This window comes from Scaptodrosophila lebanonensis, unplaced genomic scaffold (genome assembly GCF_003285725.1).
Source record: "Scaptodrosophila lebanonensis strain 11010-0011.00,11010-0021.00 unplaced genomic scaffold, SlebRS2 tig00000001-arrow-pilon, whole genome shotgun sequence".
Classification (NCBI taxonomy): Eukaryota; Metazoa; Arthropoda; class Insecta; order Diptera; family Drosophilidae; genus Scaptodrosophila; species Scaptodrosophila lebanonensis.
In genome coordinates, this window is record NW_022060529.1 from 25,077,516 (window position 1) to 25,104,824 (window position 27,309).

At 40.2% G+C, this 27,309-nt stretch overlaps 6 protein-coding genes across 7 annotated transcripts; 2 read left to right on the plus strand and 4 right to left on the minus strand.

The window, feature by feature from the left end:
• The first annotated feature begins 4,722 nt into the window (after positions 1 to 4,722).
• LOC115624671 (transmembrane protein 19) lies at positions 4,723 to 6,696 on the plus strand. Of its 2 annotated transcripts, none has more exons than XM_030519472.1 (4): positions 4,723 to 4,804; positions 5,149 to 5,178; positions 5,253 to 5,409; positions 5,464 to 6,453. In XM_030519472.1, the coding sequence occupies exons 2-4, from the start codon at positions 5,176 to 5,178 to the stop codon at positions 6,345 to 6,347; spliced, it is 1,044 nt and encodes a 347-aa protein (XP_030375332.1). In that variant the 5' UTR covers positions 4,723 to 4,804; positions 5,149 to 5,175; the 3' UTR covers positions 6,348 to 6,453. The 2 variants fall into 2 exon arrangements, with proteins under 2 accessions (XP_030375332.1, XP_030375340.1); XM_030519480.1 differs by lacking the exon at positions 4,723 to 4,804 and having other exon boundaries at positions 5,058 to 5,178; positions 5,464 to 6,239; positions 6,301 to 6,696.
• A 185-nt stretch (positions 6,697 to 6,881) lies between these two features.
• Positions 6,882 to 8,000, minus strand: LOC115634035 (cell wall protein DAN4). Its single transcript, XM_030531580.1, has one exon. The coding sequence runs from the start codon at positions 7,998 to 8,000 to the stop codon at positions 6,882 to 6,884; it is 1,119 nt and encodes a 372-aa protein (XP_030387440.1).
• A 4,020-nt stretch (positions 8,001 to 12,020) lies between these two features.
• On the minus strand, positions 12,021 to 12,937 carry LOC115634044. The gene is made up of 2 exons (XM_030531591.1): positions 12,907 to 12,937; positions 12,021 to 12,847 (listed from the first exon to the last, which is right to left on the minus strand). Exons 1-2 carry the CDS (start codon positions 12,935 to 12,937, stop codon positions 12,021 to 12,023), a joined length of 858 nt encoding a protein of 285 aa, XP_030387451.1.
• Positions 12,938 to 14,690: 1,753 nt separating this feature from the next.
• LOC115634055 (protein bfr2) lies at positions 14,691 to 15,548 on the plus strand. Its single transcript, XM_030531602.1, has one exon. The coding sequence runs from the start codon at positions 14,691 to 14,693 to the stop codon at positions 15,546 to 15,548; it is 858 nt and encodes a 285-aa protein (XP_030387462.1).
• A 2,957-nt stretch (positions 15,549 to 18,505) lies between these two features.
• LOC115634065 lies at positions 18,506 to 19,165 on the minus strand. The gene is given in 1 exon segment (XM_030531614.1): positions 18,506 to 19,165. A coding segment is annotated over 1 exon segment (660 nt).
• A 174-nt stretch (positions 19,166 to 19,339) lies between these two features.
• Positions 19,340 to 19,738, minus strand: LOC115634075. Its single transcript, XM_030531626.1, has one exon. It carries the CDS (start codon positions 19,736 to 19,738, stop codon positions 19,340 to 19,342), a length of 399 nt encoding a protein of 132 aa, XP_030387486.1.
• Positions 19,739 to 27,309: the final 7,571 nt, after the last annotated feature.

The window sequence follows — 27,309 nt, forward strand, 5'->3', positions numbered from 1 at the left end:
GCTGCTGATACCCAGGTGCACCACCAGTGGCACTACTATCTACTCCTGGTTGTGAGTATTGTTGTTGATAACCAGGCTGACCAAATTGTTCATGTCCTCTTACTGCTTGTGATCCTGGCTGTTGAAGGCCAGGTTGCCCATATATTCCAGTGCTTCCGATACCTTGGGATACAGGTGGTTGATATCCAAGTGTTCTGTGATCGCTAGGTCCAGTACCTGGTTGTAAATATTGGCCAGATGTGCCAGATGGCCCAGAAATTAAACCAGTGCCAGGTCTTCCACCAATAGTACTACCAGTTCCAGATCCAGGCTGGGAATATCCGCCAGGCCCTAAGTCCGAAGGACCCCCGATTCCTTGAGTTCCTGTTTGTGAATAGCTAGGTATTCCTGCCACACCAGAAATTCCTCCGATAGGGGCCACGGGTTGGCCAGAAATTTGGATTCCAGGCTTCTGATACAAAGGTGCACCACCAGCGCCAACACCTTCGGTTCCTGGTTGCTTATATTGGCTAGGACTACCAGCTGTAGATGCTCCAGCTCCTTGTGTTCCAGGCCACTGTTGGCCAGGTACTCCTCCAGCTTCAGCATATTGTCCTTGGCCTCCATGTTGTTGATAACCAGGTGCTCCACCAGTTCCAGGTTGTGCATATTGTCCTTGACGTCCAGGCTGTTGATAGCCTGGAGCTCCAACAGATCCAGGTTGTATGTATTGCCCGGTGGGTCCTTGGGATCCGGGAGTTCCAGCTGCACCAGCAGCTCCTCCTTCAGGCTGTGCATATTGTCCTTGAGATCCGGGCACTTGATACCCGGGAGTGCTTCCAACGCCAGAACCTTGTCCTGTAGGCTGTTGATACCCAGGTGACCCACTTATGCCATCGAAACCAACATCCGTAAGTGGGCCACGCCCTGGTTGTGCAGGTCCTGTGGGCTGTTGATATGCGGGTGCTCCAGAAACTCGACCACTTCCATCTTCAGGCTGTGTGTACTGTCCAGGAAGTCTGTCGGAGGGTATATGAACTCCTTGAGCACCAGGTTGTTGATAAATCGGCAGCTGTGTTTGGCCGCCAGGACCTCCAGCACCTTGTGTACCAGGCTGTGGAAATTGGGGTCTTCCAGAAGCATCAACTATTTCACTTGGCCGTGTATATTGACTGGGCCGTCCCCCTGAAGGTTCCAAGGTTCCTTGAGTGCCAGGCAACTGATATCCAGGGGTGGCAGCAGGGCTGTATATTCCACCAGATGGCCCGGGTACACCCCGGATTTCTTGAGTTCCAGGTTGTGGCGGACCACGTGCGCCATCAATTCCGCCATAATGAGTAGGACTTCCGATAGAGGGAGATCCTACTGAAGGACCTCCAATTCCCTGAGGCCCACGCTGACTGTAAGCAGGTAATCCGAACGCAGCTCCAGCTCCTGGTTTATCTATCAAACCACCGCTAATACTCGTACTACTACCAGGTAATTGGAGTCTTCCTTGATCATAAGCGGGTGAACTGCCAATACATCCGCTACAATCCCCCGAAGAAAATTGGCTTTGTGCTTGTCCCATGCCATGACTACCGGCTAAATATAATTATTTTACAATTAAAGCTATGTAAACAGTACAATCTTTACAAGCACAAAAGTTTTGAACTTACCAACAGTGGACCGCGAGCCATTTTCAGTCGCTTCCGCTTCTGCTTTACCATCCTGTTCTGGCTTACCGAAGTTTATGTATTGCGACTGCGTCTGTCCTCTAGCACTGAGCAAAAGCGAGGCAAAGTAAATCAATATATTTAAACTTATGTACTTGTGTATAAACAGATTATGCTTACTGGCTTCTCTTTGTTCTCTCTTGATCCAGTTGATCTTCACTATCCTGAAAGTACATAAATAAATTGTAATGCTATGATAACAGAGTTTAAGTTCAATGCTAATGTCAATAAATGAGCTTATTCTTCGTGATCAGTTGGCGGCAGAAACTGACCTTGTCCAAATGTACATCGAGTACATGAATGAAGCCCTTATCTCACTAAACTGAGCTCATATATTTGTACAACTGTCAAAATAATACAAATGTGATCTTCACATTCTTCCTCGACGATCTGTCTTACATACACTTTTGTTACTTACTATAGCTGCCCCATTTGTATCGGCCGCGAGCAACACCACGCAAACCAGTAGGCCCCAATGAAAGGGCAGCATTTCAATAAATCTAAATTCAATTAAAACGCGCTGGATCCGTGGTCATCAACAGCAAAAGCAGCAAACTGTGAAATTAAATTGAATTATCAATAAATTTGATTGGCGACGAGGCGTTTTTGATTACAAATATATATTAATAAAATATGTATTTTTTGGAGTCGGCACGCTCTGTTGAAGGGGTTATCACAAAAATGCTTTGGTGCGGGCTCAGCCGTCAAAAATATATTTTTGGTCTTGACCTTACAAGAGACGTAACTTCGTCCGTCCTTAGCTCTGATTTTGTGGCACTTTTTCGTTTTATAGTATTTTCGTATTTTCTGTAAAGCATTTGTTCAAATATATTAACGGATACAGTTTTGGGTTTTCAGGATTTAGTACACAACAAATTTGGGTCTAAGGATATACGTTTAACCCAACTCCATATAGAAAATAAGTTCCTTTTTACACATAAACTGTATACATATACTATTCTTGATCAGTATAACACAACCAGTTGATATATCCATGTCACTGCGTCCACCTGTCTGTATGATCGCAAGAATCCTAAAGGTTTAAGAGCAAGAATAACTGAACTTAGTACTCATATTCTAATAAGCTCTAGACAGATCACTCAACTCTGCACTGTACACATATACATGGACACACTTTACTTTACGAGTACATACACATCTGAGATTTTCCGCACATGTGTTATAGTATACATATATTTCTTATTTTATAAATTTATATTTTAAAAAATAATTCAACAAATTTTTTTATGTCGGAATACGTACAGTTCCCGTTCGACTCTAGCATTCCATTCTTGTTTTTCAATTATTTGATTGCATAAGAAGCACGAAAGCCTTATGAAGAATTTATGGAAAACAGAAAAAAACTAAACCTTTTTAAGCCCAGCCTTAAGGCAAATCAGTCAAACACTCAGTTAATTTCAACACAAATCTGTTTATCCTTGACCTATTTCACGGATCAATTTATAGTTTAAGTGCTTTATCAGTATAATAGTGTTCTGTTATTATTTAAATCTGGTTGCATTTGAATTGAAATTGTGACACTTGTATTTTCGATACACTGATATCGGTATCCTTTACATAAAATGTTGATATTCATTTATATTTCTGGCGAAGACCATTAAAGCTAAGTCATACTTTGTCACTGCGTAGGATACAAAAATTTCCGATTAGCTTCCGATCGCGACAACTGCTGGATTGCGAATAACGTCGCCAGCATAATAGTTCAATGCGTATAGTCAGGCGACCAGCTAGTCAGTCTGTCCGTCGCGCAGAGAGCTCAATTCATTGCGAGCAATTTCAATACATTTGCATATGGCAGCATGAATATTTAGGACCCACGCCCGCCCCAAGATGCGCACAGACACTGTGACACGTCCAACTGCCGCCTTATCGCACACATATAGTGCATACATTTATACATACATATGTCCATATGTGTGTACGTACGCACATTTATAGACAAAGTCGGTGGACGGCCACTTAAAGCGCTATGAGTTGTGGTTGAATCGAGTCGAGTCGAGTCGCCAGAATCATTCATTTCGTTCCATTACATATCAACACTTTGATCGTGTCAATCCGATCACTTACTTGGCTTGAGTGCGAACGCCTTATTCAATGCCTCAGTTACAACATCGTCGGAGTGGGGCAGACTTTTGACCCATTTTAAGGAAATGCTGCCATTTATTAGCATATAAAGATAAGCAGTTGTACGTATGACCATACTTCATACAAACCTATGTACATATGTACTTGTATGTATGTACATATGTATTTATGTACATACATACACTTAACTACCAAATATGTTTGTAGATTTCTTTTATGTTGTGCTCTCTTCAGAAACGCTTCAATTTTCAAGTGTATTCCTGCGCCCGGCTCATTAAATATTTACATATTTATTTGCCTTGCATGTGTTGAAATTCCTGTTTATGAAAAGTAAATTTAGCTCTCTTACGAATATTGGGGGCATCTTTTAATTAATTATTGAATCGCTAGAATTTTTGTATATGTAGTATTTGTGTTGTATGTACAAAATTCGGCTCAAGATTCGGCGGAAGTAAATACGGTTGAATTTTTAGGTTGCTTTTAACTTGATAATCTTTGCACTTGATGTGGCGGCGTCATATCTATTTTTAGTAAGTACACATACAAGCAGCTGTCCAGGCTTTGAAGCTCCTTGTCTATGTGTGCAAATTTCGATTATGTTGACTTTGTCTTATCATGAATTAGAAATGTTCTGATTGAAATTAAGCATGAAATTCTATTATCTTTAGGCTTCTATAAAGGCTTATATGTATGTATGTGTATAAGTTTCAAGGCTAGCAGTATTTTCAATTAAAACACATACAGTTAGAAGCACAGCCGTACAGAGCGCAGAGGGGAAGCCAACCCAGTTTGATAAGATCAACAAAAAACAAAAAAAGACCATTAATAAATTGATTGCCTTGGTGGGCTTATTAAAAAAATTTGCATTGACGAAAAATATCTATTGAGAGCATCGGTTCATCAGGCACGATTTGCTGTACCATTTGAAAATATGTATAAGTAAATTGCAAAATATTTGTGTGTGCGATGAGCATTCTGTCAACGGCTTGAAATCACATGCAAAGGTATACAGATTAATTTAAAATACACAAATCATATTCTCTCTTCAGTTTGAAGTTAATGACAGTTTTGAAATAGTCTGAAACACCCTGTGTTCTAGCTCACAGCTGGATTTGCCATTCTCAATGCACTTCCACATTGCTGCCACCTCTAAGTTATCGATATTCCGGCCGTTGTTTGGTCTTCTGCGGAAAATGTAAACAATTTGTGAAAGTTTTTTATTGTTAAAATATAGACAAAAGTACGCCAAGGTCTTTCGTTTAAATAAGGCGACAAGCCAACTGACTTAATTTATTTATTTTTGAAAAGTTATACAAAATAATCGCATATGGATTTTCATTTTATTTAGATTTTTCTTGAGGTCTCAATTTATCAAATGGTAAGCAATTTTACAAAAGAAAACATTTTTTCCTTTTTTTAAATTTTTGTAAACACATATGTACATATATTTAGAAAACAATCGAAAGTAATAATCCGAGACGGGGCGGCTTTAAGATGGTTAGCAGAGATTGGATGCCTGTGCTTTTCTGCGGCTTATCAATTCCAATTTCATTGTTCATGTGGCTGGGCAACGTAGCTTTCTCTAAATTTTGGACCAACGAGTACAATGGTAACTACTGCATTCGTTTTATATTATTTTACCTATACGTTCCTTTTTTTCTAGAGAGCCACGTCATCGCACCCACTCGATGGTTCTTTTCAACGCTGGCGCCGCTGACGCTAATGACTGTAGCGTTGCATCGACGCTCGGTGAGCCGGTCTGGCGCGGCACTAGGCCTTGTTGTTGCCTTCACTTTATCCGTAGCCAGTCATCCGTTCTTTGCAAGCTTGGTAGTATTCTTCTTCAGCTCCTCACGCGCCACCAAGTTTCGTGGACATTTGAAGCGCAAATTCGAGCATGACTTTAAGGAAGGCGAAGGTCAGCGAAATTGGGTGCAGGTACTGTGCAATGGCGGCATGGCCACACAGTTGGCAATACTTTATCTGATTGACTGCGGCAGCGGGGAACGTTCCATAGACTTTGCCAAGGAATACCGTTCAAGTTGGCTGGGCATCGCAGTAATGAGCGCTTTTGCTTGCTGCAACGGCGATACATGGTCCAGTGAATTGGGAAGTGTGCTATCTCCGCGCGATCCTATTTCTATTATCAGCTGGCGGCGCGTGCCACGAGGAACCAACGGTGGCATTTCGTTTATTGGCGTGTTGGTCAGTTTGCTGGGCGGCTTGATCGTCGGCCTGGGATACTTTGTCACTGTACGGTATACGGTGGAGGCTAAGATGCTGCTTGTCAGCCCACCACAGTGGCCTATCATCATGTACGGAGGCATAGCCGGTCTCTTTGGCTCGCTGCTGGACTCTGTGTTGGGTGGTCTATTGCAGTACTCTGGCATCAATGAACAGGGGAAAATTGTGGATGCCCCAGGCAAAGGTGTACGCCACGTGAGTGGGCTGCGCATACTGGACAATCACAGTGTAAATCTCATATCGAGCATTGTTACAGGCGTGACCATGCCTATGCTGGCGCTTAAATTTTGGCCGGTTCGCTAAGAGCTTTAATCTTAGCACCCCTCCATCTAACAACATATATAAAATATATTTTTGTACTATTTCCAAACGCCAAGCGAAACCAATAGACTCATGTGCAAAAACGAAATTGCAAACCACGTAAATTTTTATTTTTACAATACTCTGTTGTAAGGCGCTGCTGTTCACCTTCCATTTTTTGATGTGGAAACTGCAGCCCGCCGATTGTTGTAAATGTCAAATATATATTCTAGTGTAACTAATGTGCCGTAAATTTTATGAAAGAATGATTAATGTTTTAAGATGTCTTAATGGCTGATATTAAGCTTCTCAAACGCAAGAAGTAATAATATATACATATTTTGAAAATTAACCTTAAAAATATATATGACATGGGGCTTAAATGCTTTCTTCCATCTTGTAATGGAAATTGTGCGGTTATAAGAGCGAGTTATATTTAACTAGATTCATGTCTCAATATATAACGGTAGGATATTGCACTTCAATATTTAATACCCGCTCTCCTTAACAACATTATTTTTATTCCAAAAATGTATATTATTTGACTTTCCTTGGTGCCTTGTGAACGCGTTTGGCCTTCTGTTGTTCTATGGTCTTGAGGAGATTACTAGAAAGAGCACGCAAGGCCTCGCTGACGTTGTCTGCTCGCATGGTAGTTGGACTTCCATTAGCAGGGATTCCGGCCGTACTTTCTTCAGAAGGGGATACTGGAGTCGTTGGCTTGGCAAAGCCAATTGAGAACTTTATGATTAGATCGCCAATGGGTGAGTTGACAAACTGCGAGCCCGTTGAGATTGTCTTGAATACAATGTGGCGCTTCTGTTGGTTCGGTAGTGGATCATGCGACAAGGAGATGGGCTTTAAGTTGGGCTTGGACTTTACAAGTGAAAAAGATGTTGATACATTGGATGGAGCGGGGTTCCTTGTTGTTGCGGGCGCGGTGGTTGCTTTAGCATTTGACACTGTGGTTCTCGTGCGTGTAGTTTTAGGCACTGGTGTGGTTGTTGTGGTTGAGCTGCGACGCTTGAGCGGTCGACTGCGCAGAGTGGTACTTTGGCGCACAGAAACTGGCACAACAATGGTGGAGCTGGCGGAGGCCGTTGGTTGTGTTGCCGTTACGGGTGCTGGCGTGGTGCTCATTATCTTGGCTGGAATCAACGCCGCATTGACCATGTGCAGCGGCTGATAGCTGTCTTCGCCCAATGATTCATCTTCGACTGCCACCTCGGGTTTCTCGGCATAGCCATAGTTCGGTTCACTATCTTCGTCATCTCCAGTAGCATCGTCCGTTTCCGTGTCCTCTACTTCTTGATAGTCCTCTGTCTCTGCCACATTGATGTGGGCATAAATATTTTTATTTGGCATTTGTTGCAAGCGCTGATGTTTTTCTTTATCGTCCTTAGGGATGGGTTCAGCATAGATGGGCACATCGGGTCCATTAGAGGCCAGCACTTGTTCCATTTGTTTTTGCAAGATCTCGTACAGCGGCTCGTTTTGCTCGTCGGAATCGTTGGAAATATACTGATTGTTGACATACGCGCTTCGTCCGTCCAAGTCGGGATTATCCTGGTCCTCCCCCGGAGCTTGTTTCTGCGCCCGCGCCTCCACTAATGGCTCTGCTTCTGAGGACGACGCTGGAAGTGGGTCTGGTGTCATCCCCAATGCGGACCTCTCGTTAGGCGCACCCAGAGAACTGACAATAACTAAAGAAATTGACTGCAACTCTTGCTCTCCATGTCCCCCTGTCGTTGTTCTTACTTACCGCTGCTTAAGAGCAAACAATAGACACATGTGTATCTCATTGCAGAGGTGTGACTTCTGTTGACGTGTCGGGCGTTTGCTCCCACTTTTATAGGTTACCGGTGCAGTGGCCGTGCCCAATATTTAACTGTTGTCCTAAAGAATGGTTTCTTGCTTCACCTATCTCGGCCCATCAATCAGTTAATGGACCTCAGACCACGACAAAAGTCGCTGCGGCAGGTTTAACGAACTTTTACGATTATGCAGCTTGATGCAGTTGTATGCAGTTGTAGGAGAGAGCTATTGTGCCTCAGTTAGGATGCATTCTACTATAAGTATGTATGGATCACATTTGAAATCTAACTCAAAAGCTTCATGGCATTTATGAGCTAGTTAACCAATTGGTATGTAGACGCATTTTATTTTTCGAGCTTTAGTGGAAACAGTTATGCCACTACGGAGTTCCACTGGCAGCTGGCTCTGCAGTGACGAAGAAAGAGGAAGTGTATTTGCTGGCCACCTACAACACTACATGTGTTCCACCCAAACCCTGCCACCAATTCATTTGTTCTCACATCTTTATCGTGTAACAATCTAGTTGAGCATTAGAACCCAATGAATAACAAGAAAGGAATGCTAAGGCCGAGCAGGCTCAACTCTTAAATACCCTGAACCCTGTAAAAAAAAAAAATGTATTAAAAAAATTTAATTTATTAAAGCTATAACTTTCTTTCTAATCAACCTATATATAATGAAACTTGATATACATATATATAATCACTAACTGGATGCGACTACCGAATTTTTCCAAGAATTATGGCAGTTATAGAAAATGGCGAATAGGGGGGGGAGTGGGGGGGGGAGGTTCCATCAGAAAAAATGAACAAACTCGTCCTTTCTCGGGCTCAGGAGAATCTGTATACCAAGTTTGGTTATTCTAGCTCTTATACTTTCTGAGATCCTTGTGTTCATACAGACAGACAGACGGCCATACGGACATGGCTATATCGACTCGGCTTGTCATGCTGATCAAGAATATATATACTTTGTGGGGTCTGCCACCCCTCCTTCTGTGTGTTCCATGTACACTCGCACAAAACTAATATACCCTTTTACCCTTTGGGTACAGGGTATCAAAACTGAGTAAGGTTGTAAGAGTTATCGAAGAACAATTTTTATTTTTTATAACCTGTCCCCAGAGGGTAAAAGGGTATACTAGTTTTGTGCGAATGTATGCAACAGGCAGAAGGAGGCGTGGCAGACCCCACGAATTTTTTAATTTTTTCCTTTTTTGTGTGCAGGGTTTTTTATTGTCGGGCTTGCTCGACTGTAGAGTGCGGAATTTGCCAGAAATTTGGTTGACTTTATTCCAGCCAAGTTGTAGAAAGTTATGAAGGCCGGTGTTACTAAGTGCTAGTTATAATAATGAATTTAACATAAATAAATAATGAAAAATATGACTTAGAAATATAAATAGTTAAGTTGAAGTTGTGTGTAAATACTTTTGACGCAAATAAAATGTGTGTAAATACTTTTGACAACTATAGGTATTACTTCTTTTCCTTATATTTTCGTCATATGAAGCGATATCTTTTTGATTGTTCTTCCATTTGATTATGTATAGATTAATCTATGTGACAATAACATTTTTTTCAAAACTAGCTTTTAAGAACATCAACAAAAAGGTTTGCAAAATGCATAATGTAAAGAAATGTCCAATGTCTAAAAACTTTTAACCACCTCAGTATATAGTCCTATAGTCGGAAAAAGCGTCCGTTTCCTTGCTGCCCGTACATTTCAGTCTATTTAGTTTTTTTTTTAATGGAAAAATTACAATACACATTTAATACATCAAGCTAAAATTTTAAAAACTGTCGAAGCATTCCTAAAAACGCACGCTTATGTATGACCAGGAGAGTGTGGAAGTGGGTGCATTTTAGTGTGCCAAGAATACAAGAAGATTTAGTTTTAGCCTACAATCTTTTAATGCCAGGGGCGAAGCTGCTGCCAGACTAGAAGAAAGCAAAGTACCGGGCTCACAGCGAGGGCAAGAAAGTAACGCTGATAATCGTACACGAATAAATTTCAATCATGCCACATTTAACTATGTTAGTCACACATATTAGTGGTTATTGATTTAATGAACAAACTATGCGAATATTGCAAGGCACTGAAACATTTGCCAGGCAAAGGGAAATTCAAATTATCAGCAACCGGAAACATTTCATTCGTTGGTTTCTGGTACGGCATCAGAATCGAATAATTTCTTGAAAAAAATTCAGGAACACAATTCATGCTTTGAAATGAATTAGTTTGGTGCAACAAATAGTATTACAAATAACTTCCAGCCAACTTTTAAAGTAAGCGAAGAAATAACAGCAATTACAATATTTACAAAAATTTAAATTTGACGACTTTTTGATATCAAGAATTTGAGTTTTTGCTAATTTATTTGTTTTGGGAAGTTCTAATGTTGAAATTGATCAACAGTATTATATTTTTCCGAACATACGAAATGTTATACGATTATTTTCACAACGAATTAGTAAGTTTCTTTTAAACGGCACTGCGTCGAATAATCACAGAGTTGTCATACTGATGACCAGCAATAGACATTGAATAAGAATTTAATGTACATCGTACAAGTATATTTATTGTCCTTCATCGTAGAAATCATCAATTTCAATGTGTTTCTAAACTTTCTCGCTCTTACGATGCTTTGCAATATCCGATTTTGTTTTAGCAAGGGTAAGATGGCTACATACATAAATCGGTTAAACAGTCAACTAGTTAGTCAAACTTCTCACAAATGTGTAACACAATTCTTACAAGAGCTTACAACTCAATTACAAGTGTAGAAATTCCAAACTGATTAAGACAATCGGCATCGGAAAATATTAACAATCTTGATCTGCCTAGGGCTAAGAGGAACCTTTTACCCTTTGCGTACAGGGTATAAAAATCAACGCGTCGAAGAGTACACATATCGACGTGAGTCCATTAACAATGATGGCAAACATGTTGATATGGTTGGTTGACAAAATAAGACCGGAACTGCGGATACGGATACCGAATCTTAATAAATATGCGATATAAATTTGGAATATCAAGTTTTCTCACAGGACCAACTCTAACTTGCTTGCTCTCGAGTCGAAAGACCATATGCAATATTTTCAGACACGAGCAATGGTGAAAAGAAAACAAAGAATATTGTTTAATAATTAAGAACAAGAAAGGAATGCTAAAGTCGAGAAGGCTCAACTCTAGTACTTTCTCGGACTTAGGAGAATCTGGTTATACTTTCTGAAATCCTTGCGTTCGTCATCCTGATCAAGAATATATATACTTTATGGGGTCTGCCACGCCTCCTAGTATACTAGTATACCCTTTTACCCTTTGGGTACAGGGTATAAAAAACAACAACATATAAAGATGATGCATACGGAACAGTGCGGTGAAGGGAAGCCACCTGAGACTGCTAATTGTAAATAAAATTAGAACAAGATTTAATTAATTATTGTTAGTCCTTTAAGATAAAAACGGAAATGTGATAAATAAATTAATAATCTAGCTGAGCAGAGTTAGAAGAAGGGCTACATTGAGAAGGGCTGAAAGCAAAAACAAAGTTTTGTGAAAGCGATGCAGATCACGAGGAGGCGTCACAACGAACACACACATATGTACAAGCATCAGCAATAAAAGTACTAACAAAATGGTTAGCACCGATTTTCAGCAATGAAAGTTGTGAAAAATAAATATACTATACATTAATCCCAAAACAGCAGTCAACTTGACAGATATTTCATATAGTGTGGAAGGGCAGACGACTCCTCTCTTTCACAAGATATATTATAAATAATAAATTTATGAATAGATATGTATGTACATGTGTATGCATATGTTTTAATTGTTTATTTAGTTAAATATTTGTGTAGCTTAGGCTATTTTATATTGAAGTCTATCCTTATCAGCCTGGACCTGGATGATCGAATCTCGAGCCACAACTTTCTCAGCTTCAGTTATTTTCGCATTGATCTCATCCAAAGCAGCTGCCATGGCGGCCTCTAGGGGCTTAGCGGTTGGCCTCGGAGCGCCTGAAGATGCGGCAATTGGTTCCACATTATTCTCTGGTTGAGCTTGCCCCTCGACAACATTGTTGTTGGGCAATTCGACAGGCTTGTCTGGTTGAGCGTCAACTGCATTTGTAGCCGAGAAGTAGGGCGATGCTTTGAACTTCTTGTCTGTGTAAGCTGTCTCCTTAGGATAAGTCTGTTGGCACTGCTCATAGGGAAGATCGGCCCAAAGGCCGTGTGTACGACACTTGGCTACGTTGAGTTTGCATTTGTTGTAGAAAACAGCCACCTCAGTCGGTGTCTTGCCGCAAATGGGTGCATAGGGCTCATTACAGTCATCATCGCACAAGAAACCTTCACTCAGTGCTTGGGCAGCGCCATTCATTCCTCCAGAGTTACTCGTGGTCTGGCAGCCAGTATCAGCTCCACAGCTGAACCAGGCAATGGGTATGGCAAGGAAGGGCGGACTAAGCTGCTTCTTGTTGGCTTCTCCTGTTGGCGAGTAAGTGCGCTTCACGTAGTATCCATGCTCTTCGGAGGAAACGTGCGCATTGATGCCACCAAGATCGGTCGAGCTGGACCACTTGGTTTTGGTTTTTGTCTTTCGTTGCTCTGACTTCTCATGATCGTCGCCCTTGTGTTTACGACGTCGTCCCTCGGCACACTGTGAGTGCAGCAGCAAGGCAGCCACTGAAAAGTTAGTTGTCTTGACTTGTGGACTACCTGATATATTTTCCACATTTACTCACCCAAGATGCAAACTGCGTGGTATGGTTTCATGCTTAAGATCTGCTTTTGTCCTCGACTTGATCTTAACCGCTGCTTGTCTGCAGCTCTACTGATCGCATCTCGCCTTGCGCGGTGGCTTAAGTAAGTATCTGTCTGTGTTGTTTTGAGAAAGAATCTGAATCTTTACCGGTTTCTTGGTATTCTACTGGTTTTTTTTTGTGTTACTGTTTATTCTGCGCCATAAACACGTAGAAAGTATCTGACGCTGGTATGACGCTTTGGTGAAATTTTATGCAACCTCATATGCTCTTCATCGATCAATCATACCCTTTAGCTTGTTCTGGATTTGGTGATAGCGATGGCTAGAATGACGACTGCTCGTTTGTTTAACACCTTTGTGGCCACTTACCTGCGCACTCTGCGGCTTAAGCAGGTTCTAAAAATGGGTCAATCTGAAAGGTTTCGTGATCTCGTTTTTATGCTTTTTTGGATGCCGTTCGTATTGGGCGAGCTTTAGCTTCAGCTTCAGCGTTTGCTTTTAAAATTAATCATTTGTGTAAAGAAGTACGGAGGGGCGTACTTAAGTACGGATTATAAATGTGGTTTGATTCTAAATAACATTGTTGCGATAATCAACAACCAGAAGTTTTTGTTGCAACGATGGCTAAGTGCCGGCTGATCTTTGAAATGACTCAGTTCTTTGGCAGACTTCATACAATATCGTCATGTTTGCTCAATTTGAGTAGAATTTCTCTATTTTGTGGTGTGATTAACCTCATTTAACTCTAGTCTCCTTGTTATCTCTTCCCTGTAATCACACCTTGTGTTTATTACAACTACAAATTCGAGTACAACTAATTGTTAGCTCTTGGCCGATTTCGTTCATTCCTCTGTGTCTGATCGCCGGTAGCAATAAACTAATTGAATTTAACTGGTTTGCCCATAATATACACAATTATGTTAGAATTGCCGAGCCCAACAATGCAAACTCTGCATATATTTAAATATAATAAAGACAGCAACTTCATTTTCGCTATCCCTGATGTGGAAAATTTTCCAAATTTGACGGTGCCTTCAACTTTCTAATGCAGCTTGGGCTCGATTGGCTGGGCTGGGTGCAGTCACCCGTACATTTGTAATTACGTAATTAAAATTATCAATGCCTGTTTTACAAAAGAAATGAAGTCAGTAATCAAATGGCCCGATTCGACGTTTCCACAACGTTTTGGGACAATTTCTTTTGTTATTGGTGGCTGGCTCCAAATTAAAACGTATAGTATCTATTTGCATATGGCAACAGACTGAACAATATTAATGACCAAACAAACAACAACAACAACGACAACGACAATAACACAAAGCCCTTCTCTAACACCCGCAACTGGCAAATGGCTGCTAATGTCTAAGGCAAACATCGGATCTCAGTCAAAGTTGAACACAAATACGAGTAAAAAGATTTATGAAAAATAAGCAGCAAGAGCAACAGAAATTTAAATAAATGATTTCGGTTTCTTTTGAAAACAAACGAAGTAAACCAAAGAAGAAATTTTGTTACAGTTGAAAAGAAAGAGCGCTTGGCTCTGCAGTAAAAGCGGCTGGCTCGGAGCTGGACGATGTAAAGAGTGTGCGCGCTCATCGCCTGCTGTTTACTTTCATTTTTGGAAGTTGGTTGGTCTTCGCGTCAACATGGACGAATGTATAAAAGCGAAAGCAAAGCGACGGATTCGCTTATAAAGACCACAAAACTACATAAGCAAGTCGCCAAAATATTTTGGATTAGCCGCACAAAGATCTGGTCAGCAAAATGGTCAAATATAACATCTGCACTGCGTTAGCTGCTGTGCTCCTCATCTGGGTGTGCGTCGTAAGTGCGGCTCCACATCACCAGCGCGACTATGGTGTCGAGAAAGCACATGATTCTCGCGCTGCCCGGCAAGCGGAACAGGATCCAGAATCATCCAACGAGGACAGCTTAGAGGATGACAGCAGCGAGGATCAAGCGGCAGCCGAACATGCAGCAGCCGTTGCTGCTGCCCAAGAATCACAGCAGGGCTCCGATGAAGGAGACGACGACGATGATGACGATCTGTTGAGGAGGCGGCGACGTGAGACCGACACTGGTGCCAAGGAACAAGAGTCGGAGCAGCACCTAGAGCAGGATAAGCTTTCTGAACCACAGCCTGTCACGGAAACCACAGCTGCCGAAGAGCCCACTGAGAAAATTTCTGGGGAGCAAGCAACTACCACGACCACTGCACCTCCAGCAACACGCAAGCCCGTGCTGGTGCTAATCCGCGATGCACTTAAAAAGGTCACGACGGAGCTACCTACGGAACAGGTGGCCAACAACGCCCTGCAATATTTCCAGCTGTTTGAACACTTCATACAGCAAACCATCGAGCAGGTCATAGGCGACGACGACGATGATGACGACGACGCGGTACCTGCTGCGGTGACTGCATTGAGTGGCATCGATTTGGCCGGTGACGACAAGAAACCGGAGGTGGCTGAGAACCCACAGCCATCAGAGGCCCTGGCAGCAACAGAACAGGTGCCAGAGGTGACAGAATCAGCTCAGTCTGTTGAGCAGCCGGTCACAAAGGACTTAATTGAAAACAGCCCCGAGCCACCGACTCCAGGCGAGGCCAGCAATGTGGTTTGATCCGTTCTTCGCCGATTCTACTTATTATTGTAACTATTTATTTCAATTTATTTATTTATAATTATTTATAAAATATGTTTGCTAAAAGTACCGCAATGAAGTTTATCGCATTTTTATTATATACTTCCAAACAGTATAGAAAAAGGCATATTCTTCTTGATAGAAGAAATCGACACATATTTACATGTCCGCCCGTTTGTCCGAACGAACACCTGGACTTCAAAAACGGTTGAGGCCACATTGACCAAACTTGGTATGTAGATCATGCTATAACAGGATACTGGAGCCCAAATTCAGCTTCCTAGCTATTGCCGATTGGGCTGTGGGATGTTGACGCGGTTTCCTTTTCTTCCCCAACATTTTATTTACAGGAAAACTCTCATATTGTAGATTTTTCATAAAAATGTTGGAGCCTGCTTTTCGCCCTTTGGAACTCGAATTTTCCAAAACCTAATTGGGCATCTACTCTATTGAATCCAAATTTCAGCTTCCTAGCTTTTACCGTTTGGGCTGTGCGTTGATCACCAATCAGTCAGTCAGTCAGGACAAACTGTTTTATATACTTGTATGTATATAGAGGTAAAAACATACATATGTGTCCAAAATACACAAAATAAATAAAAAACATTAGTTCTAAAGAAACTTTGAAACGACTTTGAAATACTCTGTACATAATTAGAATAATTATAGAAATTAAAAAAATGAGAAAAAAACAAGTAAGGAATACTAAAGTCGAGCAGGAATCAGGATCAGAATCGTGTCTATGCGTGTTGGTGTACTTGTACGTGTGTATGTGTGTATGTGTGCATTGGCCTGGTTATATGGCTATAACTTTCTTTCTAATTACCCTATCGTAATGAAACTTGGTATACGGATATATAATCACTAGATGTGTCTACTAAATTTTATTTCAAAATTCCAAGAATTACGGGAGTTATATGTAGAAAATCGTGAATAGGGGGGAGTGGGAAGGTGCATCGGAAAAAATGAACAAACTCGTCCTTTCTCGGGTTCAGGAGAGTCTGTATACCAAGTTCGGTTATTCTAGCTCTTATACTTTCTGAGATCCTTGCGTTTATACAGACAGACAGACGGACAGACAGACAGACATGGCTATATCGACTCGGCTTGTTATGCTGATAAAGAATATATATACTTTGTGGGGTCTGCCACGCCTCCTTCTGTGTGTTACATGTACACTCGCCCAACACTAATATAGCCTTGTACCCTTTGGGAACACGATTTAAAAATATTTATCGATTTTACCTCTCACGGCATTCGAACTCACGTAAAGGGTATATCATTGCACATTTACACAGAAATTGTGTCTATGTGAGTGTATGCATGTCTACGCATGTCTATTCGTGCCTGTGTAAGCATGTATGCACTACAAAGTGAAGCCAAGCAACAACAACAGCTGCGGGCAGCTCTTGAGCACAGAGAACCTATGATTGTATTTATGGCTATAACTTTCTTTAAAATCGGCTTATCATGATGAAAATATCACACTAACTCGATATATTTGCCAAATTCGAGTCACAAAATCACTATCCAGTGAAGGTGAGCGGGGAGAGAGGGAAATTCCAAAATTTTTCACATTTTCTGCGTATTTATATAAGGCATCTTGGACTAAAATGGTGGTGTCACTAGTATCGGGGACTATACGAACGGCGTTACGGAAAAACCCCATTATCGGAGGGAGTGCACAGTGGGCCAAACAGCTCTGCTAGAGGTAACTCGAGTAATTGAAAATATATTTTAATGAACATTTAAACTTGAGGTTTTTAACGCATTCATCACCCATTCTGTACATTTCAACTTCGTACAACAGCTACACGCAAGGGCGTACGCAGGGGGGCAGGGGGGGCCGTTGTCCCCCCCCCCCCCTAGAAAAAAATTTTCCATATAAAGTCGACCACACGTTCATTACTATGACGCACTATTTCGCCTTAAGATGGATCTGCGTTGGATTTGTTGAAGTTTTTTCATCGATCATATGCATAAATTATTTTTTAAATGCATCGGGCATTATTTAATCAAAATTGTAATTACATATGGTTACAATTAGCTATTTGATCAGCTTTTCCAAGCTTTTAGGAGTGTGGTCAATTATAATAAAAAAATTATGAATTAAAAAAAAATGTTTGACCTATATCCCGTTAGATTTGTCATTTGACAAATGACATAATCTTATAGCGTACACACATCTTTGTGCACAATTAGGTATATAGTATATCTTATAGTCTCTGAGATCTAGGTGTTCATACGGACAGACAGACATAGATCAACTTTCTACATACATATACATATATACTTAATGGGGTCTGCCAAGCCTCCTTCCTACATTTTTCATCTCCCGCAAACCTATATACTCTTGTACATTTCATGTACAGAGTATAAAATCAAATTACATACTTCCTGCTGGCAGAACTGGGCAGAGATTACATTTATGGCCTATCCAGATGAAACCTGACATAGTAAGATGTCCAAGAATTACGGGAGTTATGCAAACTAACTAGCAGCAGAGGAGTGGGGGAAAGAAGCTAAATCGCCGCTGATCTGAATCAACACTAATCCGGAATATACTCTGTGGGGTTTGCCACGCCTTCTTCTATCTGTTAAATTTTTCCGTTTGCAGCTATCAGGAGCATGTCCTTTTCCCGCCACTTATGCAGTACATAAAATCTGAACTATTATATTATTAGTATAGAATTGTCATAAATCCTTTCGAAGCCATTTAATTCACTCGCACTTGATCAGTTAAACGAATGTGTTTGTTCGTTGGAGCTCGTATTGACATTAAAAATCATTAAAAATGTAGAATATGGTTAGGCGAAGGCCCATTACGTCTATTAGAACGAATTTGTTTAGTTTCAGTTACAAATTCTTTTTGAAATTTATTTTAAACTTATACATAGACCAATGTTATGAACTGAGAAACTCCGCTTTAGCGAGAACTATCTACGCCTTTGATTCTTATGACGATTCGTTGGTCTTCTTTTTGGAGTCTCTATTTCATGGAGCAAGCGATTGAAATGCGAGTTGGGCTCCTGAGGGGAGGGACTCTTTAGTCTGCTGCTGGACGCGCTGGAAATAACGAAGCGACGTTCCTCTTTCTGCTGCCCTTGAACTGACAGCTCCTGACCACCAATGGTCAAGCTGAGCGGCAATTTGCCCGCCGTGTTGATGTAAATGGGAATAGTGATGTAAATAGGCGGGCTTGGCGGGGCCTGCAAATATTGAGGATTAGCTTAAGGGTATAAGCAACTGTACAAATGCAAACATACCTGTGGGTCTTGGCCAGGCTGCTTTTGTTGCTGCTTTAAAAAATGCAAGGGATTCGCATCATCACTCAGGTTCATGTACTCCTCTTCGCCTAAGTCGGGCAGACGCTCGCTGAGGAAGTTGTAGTCATTATCATCCAGCTTAGAGGCTTCTTTGCCGCTGGCCGGTGGAGCAGTGGTTCTAATTTCAGTGGAATTGCTTGTCGAGCTTGTGCTTAATGAGTTGTTAATTGCAGGAGTAGGAGAGAGAGGCAGGACAGCTGGTGTCTGGGTGTTTGGGTTATTACTGTCCTTTGCCTGGTATTCATCGCCGACAAATGCTGATACTTGCATTATCTGAAGCAGCGCCAAAGCTGTTGGAGGCAATTATAAAGCAAAGCAAGCATGAAGCAACCATTTTTAGCAATGACATATTTTATTTGATAAAATATTACCATCTAAACTTAAGCTAATGCATTCCCATAGCTCGCCCTGTACTATGCAAACCAAACACGATTATCTATCTATCTAAAGTGCCGTCCTTTTTCCATTCAGGACCACATCGGTCAAGCCCAGCTCTCGAAACTGCTCCAAGCGCTCTACTTGAGTACAAAGCCGTTTCTTGAATTGCACCTCACGACTTAGCATCTTGAGATCGTCGAGACTATTGAGTTTGCTGCCGGTGTTCACATTCTTCGCAATGAGCTCGGAAGTGAGCATAATTTTTGCCCGCGAAAGGCGTAAGTAGGAGTAGTCCGTGTTGGCGCGCCTTAGCTCCTGGCGGTAAAGGAACAGTTGATAGTGGAAACTGATGCTGTGGGGCTTTCCGCGCAGCTTCTTCTTCAGTTTATGCTTTGCGGTCGTCAGTTTTTGTTTCATTTGGCGCTTCCTCTCCGCATTCTTTTCCCTGGAAATGTTCCGTGACATATTTTGATGTATATGGGTGCGTATTCGCGTCCACGTCCGCCGCTTGTTTGTTGCTACGCACACTTAGTCTTAGTTCTTATATAGAGATGGTTGCAGGTAACAGGAGGCAGGTAGGCCGCCAGCCCATTAGCTCAGGCTCCGTTATCACTATAGTATACTCGTCTACGAGTGCGCGTGTGCGCCATAAAACGCTTTGCCATATTTTCATTCGGGCTTGTTTTGTCCGCAGCTTGGGAAATTCCTCGCTAAATGTCTGGAATTTTTATATTTTTATGGCGTTGGGCACGGTATCCTCAAGTCCAGCTCCTTAGCCTCAATTACCAACCTATCGTCAGCCACTTTGGCTCACTGTGGTGTACATGTCCTTTGTTTTACAATCTCGTCTGTATTAGTGTGCTGAGCTTGGGTTCTGTGGCGTTTGAACGAAACGCCATGGGAGACGGTACAGACTATTTTTCGCGGAAATTATTACAATGTCTGGAACCATTCAGCTCGAGATTGTCGACTGCCTGAGTCCTCAGAAGTCTTTCTTACATTTTACCTACAGGTTGGGTGCAGAAGTCTAGAATGTTCCTTTACTATCCATTACACATACTTATACATATTAAGTAGGAAGACATAATGATGAAACTACTCGTATGGTTGGTATAACTTCAGAAACAAGGAATTGTTGCAGTTGATCGCCAATGCGGCCGATAGTTCAACAGAGTGGCAACTATAGTACTACATACTATTATGTATTATAATAATATAACATCTGCTCAATAGTCTTTAAACTATTTATAGGTAAACACCGACTAACACACACAGCGCAGTTCTCATATTATTTGGAACCGCAATATAATTTAAGTTTAATTACCATAAATTATTAATGCAACAACATAAGCGACCAAAGGAAAAACAAGTTTTAAAAGAGGTTTCTTTTTTGTAAAAATAAGAGAGTATGGAAGCACTAGGTTATGTAAGTAGTTGGTCGTCTATGGAGGAATAAAGTTGTGTTTTAAGACACAATGAAGGCTAGTTTCAAAGCTCGTTATGGGATACACTATTATAATTTGTTTCAAGGCATGACATATTGGAACACAGTTTTAAGATTTGGTTGACCATAACGGGAGTTGTCGTCAAAATCTACAGTCAGCTCAGAAGCTATGTAAATTTAGTATAATTTGTAAATTAAAGTCAACTAAGCTAAACTTTGTTGTACAATTTTAAATCGTGAGTCAATCCTGCTGCAATCGAGCAACGACACACGCACTAAGTAAGTGTTTTTTTTTTTTTGTTTTCATCAACCTGCTTGTGCGTCTGGCTGACTGACTTTTTACAACATATCGGAAATATCCCTGGTATCCGAAAGAGCCACTACATGCCCACCGCTGTTATGTGGATTCCCTTTCGCTTTCGCCGGCTTTTTTAGCTGCTATATTTTCGCACATATTTTTTGATTTTGTGATTTTTTACCAATAGATGCTTTCTTTGGTGTTTTTTCCTTTCGATTTTACAATTTTATTTCTGAAATTATTGAAACACTGACAAACAGAATAAAAAGTGACTGCCAAACAAATGAAATGAGCAAAAATGAGCCAAAAAACGATGGTTGATCGCTTCGAATTTCGAACTATTTTGAATATTGCCACAAAATTGATCAAAATCAGTTGAGCGGTTTCGAAGACTATGATAGGCTATATTATATTTGCAAAAAAGATAGGGATGCTTACTAAAACACCAATATTGCAGCCCAAGGTGTACAAAACCCTTTTCACCCTTCAGGTAGCGGGTTTTAAAATTGTTTTTATTTGAGAATTAGAGAATGCTACCAATTTGAATAGCTATCTGGATTTCTTGGCGTACGTGTTGCTAAGACAGTTCAAATGTCATGCCGAAAGAGATTCATTCAAAAAATATTCATCTGTCCAAATAATTGCCGGACTAGAAATTGAACTCTTTATTTTATTTGATATACGAACACTGTAAAGTCGTAAGAAAATAGGTCTAAAATGTTGTGTTTCGTATGAAATTTTGTTTGTAATGAAGGAACTTCTAATATCTGAACCATTCGAAAAAATTTAAATCAAATAACTATATGTATGTGCAATTGCATGTGCAAATCTAAACAACTGAAAATATGGAAAAACAGGAAAAGAATGCTAAATAAAAAAAATTAAAAGTGCATCACAAAAAAAAAAACACAAACTCGACGGACGGACAGACGGACTCACAAAACTAGTATAGCCTTTTACCCTTTGGGGTTATCAGGGGAATCAGGCTATAAAAAATTGGATATACATATGTATATAGTAGTATGTGTGTTACACAAAAGTTGTTCTTGCATGGATAATTATGAATTCGAACTTAACCGATCTTTTAGGTCTTATATTCATTCTCCGAAATCAAGATGGGTGGATTTTTTTCACATATGGGGTTTTACATTTCACAGAATCATGTTGTTAAACATTGATACTATTTTTGAAAATAGCTTTAGATTCATCTACATATTTCTCAATTCGATAATCGGAAATCTGCATGTGCAAATTATATTAAGTCGATCAATTTAAATGGGTTCAGATTTCACTTATTTTCGAACATTAGTTCAAACTTTCACAGCATTTAGTCACTGCTTTTTCTATCGAAAACCGCTTGAGCTTTGAACTTAAACACACCTCTGCTCAAAACGATTATGTATCGCTTCATTCTCGTGCCGAAAATAATACTAACGCTGCTTCCAAGAAGTCATTTCTATTTTATAGCAAAAATTTTGCGTAGAGTTTCTCTTGTGCCTGCGCGCTCAAGTCCCAGGGTTAATTTCTTTTCATGATCGGCAACAAATTGTCAGCGATTTGTGTTTTAATTTCTGTCAGCTGTCTGGTTTTTTTCTTTTCAAAACTTATGTACATAACTTGCGCTTAAGAGCTAAACAACTTAGCCGCTGTCATTGCCATTGTCTTCATTGATTTTCGCCAGTTTTAGGCGCCTTTCGCATAAATAATGATGATGCGCGACTCTTTGTCGTCCGTTCTTGCATCCACATACTCGTATTATGGATTCGTCTACGGAGGTCGATGGCTGGAATATTTGCCAAAACTTTTGTGAATTGGAATTAGCTGCCTGCGGATAGAAATCCGTTGCCTCTCTTGAACCACAGACGGGCTTCATTTAAAGTTGATTTTATTTATTTTTCACTTGCAGCGCTTGCAGCCCGGCCAAGAGTACGATTGCCAGACCAGACCAGAGCCCCCACTAAGACTGGCAAGGCGTATTTCCATTTGACTTGGCACTGACTGGCTAAGTAACATAACATTTCATTTCAGGCCAAGCAAAGCTGAACAGAACAGGGGCAGGAAAGGACCAAAGGAGCCACTGTCGTTTGCGTTTGTCATTACACAACGTCTAGACCAACATTGAAGTCAGTCAGCACCAACAGCCAGCATCAATGGTGCGTCTGCAACCTCAAATGTAAGCATGTATGTATGTTTTTAAATACATATGTACATATGTAGGGTGGGATTGCTATAGCAATGACTGTCGAAGCCTTATTGCCCAATAAAAGTTGGCAATGTAATTTGCCCATAAAGGTATGATTAAAATTGGAGAATTTGAGAATGCCGAACATTATTTGAAGAAATATCTAAATTTCTTGGCATACGAATTGCTAAGACAGTTAACCCTTCGTATGTATTTGATGCAACGTATCGCCTAAACTCAATTACTTTATGTATGCGCAAAATTTGCAAAGTTTCTATTTGCTGTAGTTCTGCATGTATTATTTTAAGTTTATTTGATTTGGTTGCATTGAAGGAAGCTAGTGAATTAAAAATATGTTCACTTTTGGCAAATTTTGTGATTAGTGAGATGCAAGCAAATTAGAAGATATCTCTATTACATTTTTCAATAAATAAAGTACAAGTTTTTATTCTATTTCAACCATTCTGAACGTAAATATGCCCTTGAAGTTTGTAAAAGCGACTTTTTGTAATAATAAATTCAATATTAAGCGTTCTTGCAGATATGCATCAAACACACTTTTAACAAGAGATAAAGCCCGACAGTGAAATACCCTGTACCCAAGTAAACTTCCGAGACTGAGGTATACTTGTATATGCGCCTCTACCGAAAGCAAAAGGAAGAAGAAGAGCCAACTATGTGCTGCAGCTTGTGGGCGTAGTACCGGAGTGAAAATATTTCGGTAATAACTTTTCTTAGCATTAACCGATTTAGATGAAATTTAATTTAGTTTCATTCATTTTAAGTTTTGTCCTCGTGTATCCATTTTAAGGGAAGTTAGAGCCTTAATGTGCAGAAAGGGTATATATTCTAGATCAGCATGATAAGACGAGTTGATATCTTACATCTTAGATGCTCTATACGCAGTACAAGTGTATTTAAAAATGAGCCTCCTGTCTCCCACTGCCCGGCTATTGGTGATTTTTTATCACTTCCGTAATTCTTCCGGATTATTTGGCCGTATGTCCAGTTGAATCGTACCGAACATTTTAAAGGAAGTTATAGCCGTAAGTGTAACTGTCAGTACCTGTTCTTGTTATACCCTGTACCAGTAGGGTAAAAAGGGTATATTAGGTTTGTGCAAGGTATGTAACATGCAGAAGGAAGCATCTCCGACCCCATAAAGTATACAAGTATATATTCTGAATCAGCATGACGAGAGAAATCGATCTAGACATGTCCGTCCGTCTGGATGAACGCAAGGATCTCAGAAACTATAAAAGCTGGAACAACCAAAGTTGGTATCCAAATTCTCCTAGGTCCGAGAAAGGACGAATTTTCTCCCCTTCCCCCCGCTACAGAATTTCGCCAATAGCGTCCACATTTCAAATGCTACCTAAACCAGACTTTGCACACATAATTTATATTTTATCTAATTCGGTCATTTCCAAGAAAAGTTATTAGCGAAACAAATTCTCTCCAGTACAACCCCCCCCCCCCCCAAACTGCGGCAACAAGTTCGCTCTTCTGCTTCCTCTTCTTCTTCTGCTATGGGCGCATATACCTAAGTGTCGGAAGTTTACCTGGGTACAGGGTATTTCACTGTCGGCTTGCGCGACTGTAGCGTTCTCTCTTGTTGTTATTGCTGCTTTGGGTCAACTCTGTACTGCACACACACTATGCTCACAAACAATCCCGCATAGACACACATTTATAGTGGTGGTGTGTTTGTAAACTGTTTGCCATAAAGCAGTAAATTGGCCAAATGCGAACCAAAAACTGATGGACTAAAGTCATCAAGAATCCAAACCCAATGCACTTTATAGTGTTTAATTGGTTTTCATGGAGTCGGCGGCAATAGCTTCTCAATATGGCCAAGGCAATTAAATGAATGCCAACTTCTTGTTTAACTTGTTGTTGCGGGTGAAGGGCCGCTCGATTCGCAATAATACCGTTCACATATTTTATTGCCAACGATTTAGCATTGAGCAAGGAAAGCATATAAAATATAAAATAGCACATATTTACGAGTGTATGTGTTTAAAGAGCTAAACTTGGCGGCTTCTGGAAATGGAGAATGCGTCGGTTTTGTATTTCCTACTTTTGTTGATTTTTTATGGGAGATGTAAAGTGCATTTTACATTTTATTGTGCACTCAATCAAAAATCCATTACCCTTTGCCTTTTGTCGGCGTGGACATGAGGTTGGACATGTGTGTCCCACTCATGTCCTACTCTTTGTACACATGTTTGTGAGTGTGTGCGTGTATTTGAGCACGTTTCTGCCAAAAATATTGCAACGTGCGAGCATGAGTGGGACCGCACCGGATTGGTAGCAGAAGTTTGATAATTGAGTTGAAGCTGCAGTTGAAGTTGCGCCATCATCGACGTCCCGTCGGCTTTTACAGCTACCAGCCGATATTGCGATATAAATCGCATATATGCCTCGATTGCTGCTCGTGCACGTGCTGGTGCCATTTGCCGCAGAGCAATCCTATTGAATGGCCATTCAGCTAGAGTGGGAGGTGGAATCATTGAATGCATGAATGGCTACTGACTCTTTCAAGTTTCATGAAAGGACACCGAATAGGGGAGCCGAAAATAATACCTGCAAAATGAATGGTAGTACAAGGTTTTTATAGGTGCTAGCTAACTCTAGATTTAACGATAAGGTGATCTGTTGACAATGTACTGTTTTGATAATTCCCAAATCCACGTAGTTGGTTCAGTCTCCAAAGTCGTTCATCTATAATTTGTTTATATGTATTTCAGGTTATACAAAGGTCGGTTTAGCGCGATTTTAGCGTCCTATTCGTTTGAAATATGCGTTGAAATGGGCATGGGACAAGAAACAATCAAATAAATAAATAAATAAAATAGCAACAAAATAAACGAAAATACAATTTCGAAATAAATGCCACAAACAATTGACAATAAACTACCGTCGACATACATACTACTCGTATACATTCATTCATTTGCACAGACATGCTGACATACCCGCATATTTATTTGCTTTGAAAAAAAAAAAAAACACAGAGACTCACACGCACATGACAAGGACTCATTTGTTGTTTGCATGTGTCTGGGATATAAATAAAATTAAACGAAGAAAAAACACAAGGAAGAGAATATAATAAATAAACTGTACAGTCCATGTCATGTCAACAGCAACAACAAATGAAAAAAAGGCAGGAACCAAATGGAGCCAACTGGCCAAACTGGGTCAGAAAAGATAGAAAAACAATGAAAATATAGTACGTTGCTCATATACATACTACATATGTACATACATACATACATACATATATACTCGTATACGCACGTACTGCCATAAAGCATGCCTAATAATAGCTTTAAGGCAGGGATTCTGTAACCAAATTCGAATATTTGGCGTAAAGTATAACACCGTGCGTATAGTAATATGTCGGACTGACAATTATATACTAATTTGAAATTATAATAATGCGTAATAAAAGTAAAATAAATTCATTTTGCAAATGTTGTGAACCACTTTTAATCAAAAGCCACGATTGTTTTTGATGAAATGTTTATTTTTGGTACTCGTACTATATATGTATGTGTAGATGGTTCTTTTTTCGCTGACCGATAAATATAGCAGGAGTTCAACACTACTTTTTTCCCATATCCTACTCTACAGGATTTAATGTAGCCAATACATTTTTGTTCATTTCTATTTTGAATCTGGGAAAAAATCATGTGATTTTGATTCGGTAAATTGAATGTGATGTGTTTTTAAACTAATTTAATAAAACGTTGTGTTGTTTAGTTTGAAAATACATTAGTCGACGCTTGGCTATTTTTCGCCTACACGTTCCAATGAATTCCATTGTGAAGTGAAATTTGTTTCCGTTTTTCGTTTGAATATAATTTCATATGAGTGCGAATGTAATTTATTTTTTCTTTTAAGTCTTTCGACCTATTTTATGCAAACATATCTTTATTTTCGATAGAACGTTTTAATATTTAGAGATAACCGCATTCTCAAATTAAAGCTGTTTCTGTGGAGAGCCAACAACCCAGAAATCGGTGAATGCTATTATAACGTGGTCTTTAACCGACTTCAACAGAATATGCGGTTTTCAAATACAACTGCGAGCAAATGTCCTGAAC

What these genes read in the sequence shown, in the direction of transcription:
- LOC115634075 (XM_030531626.1), bottom strand. Translation starts at nt 19,738, where the DNA reads ATGTCACGGAACATTTCCAGGGAAAAGAATGCGGAGAGGAAGCGCCAA.
- LOC115634044 (XM_030531591.1), bottom strand. Translation starts at nt 12,937, where the DNA reads ATGAAACCATACCACGCAGTTTGCATCTTGG. An exon ending in CCACGCAGTTTGCATCTTGG is followed by an intron (nt 12,848 to 12,906) that starts GTGAGTAAATGT and finishes CTAACTTTTCAG; the next exon opens with TGGCTGCCTTGCTGCTGCAC.
- LOC115634035 (XM_030531580.1), bottom strand. Translation starts at nt 8,000, where the DNA reads ATGACACCAGACCCACTTCCAGCGTCGTCCTCAGAAGCAGAGCCATTA.
- LOC115634055 (XM_030531602.1), top strand. Translation starts at nt 14,691, where the DNA reads ATGGTCAAATATAACATCTGCACTGCGTTAGCTGCTGTGCTCCTCATC.
- LOC115624671 (XM_030519472.1), top strand. An exon ending in TTGGACCAACGAGTACAATG is followed by an intron (nt 5,410 to 5,463) that starts GTAACTACTGCA and finishes CTTTTTTTCTAG; the next exon opens with AGAGCCACGTCATCGCACCC.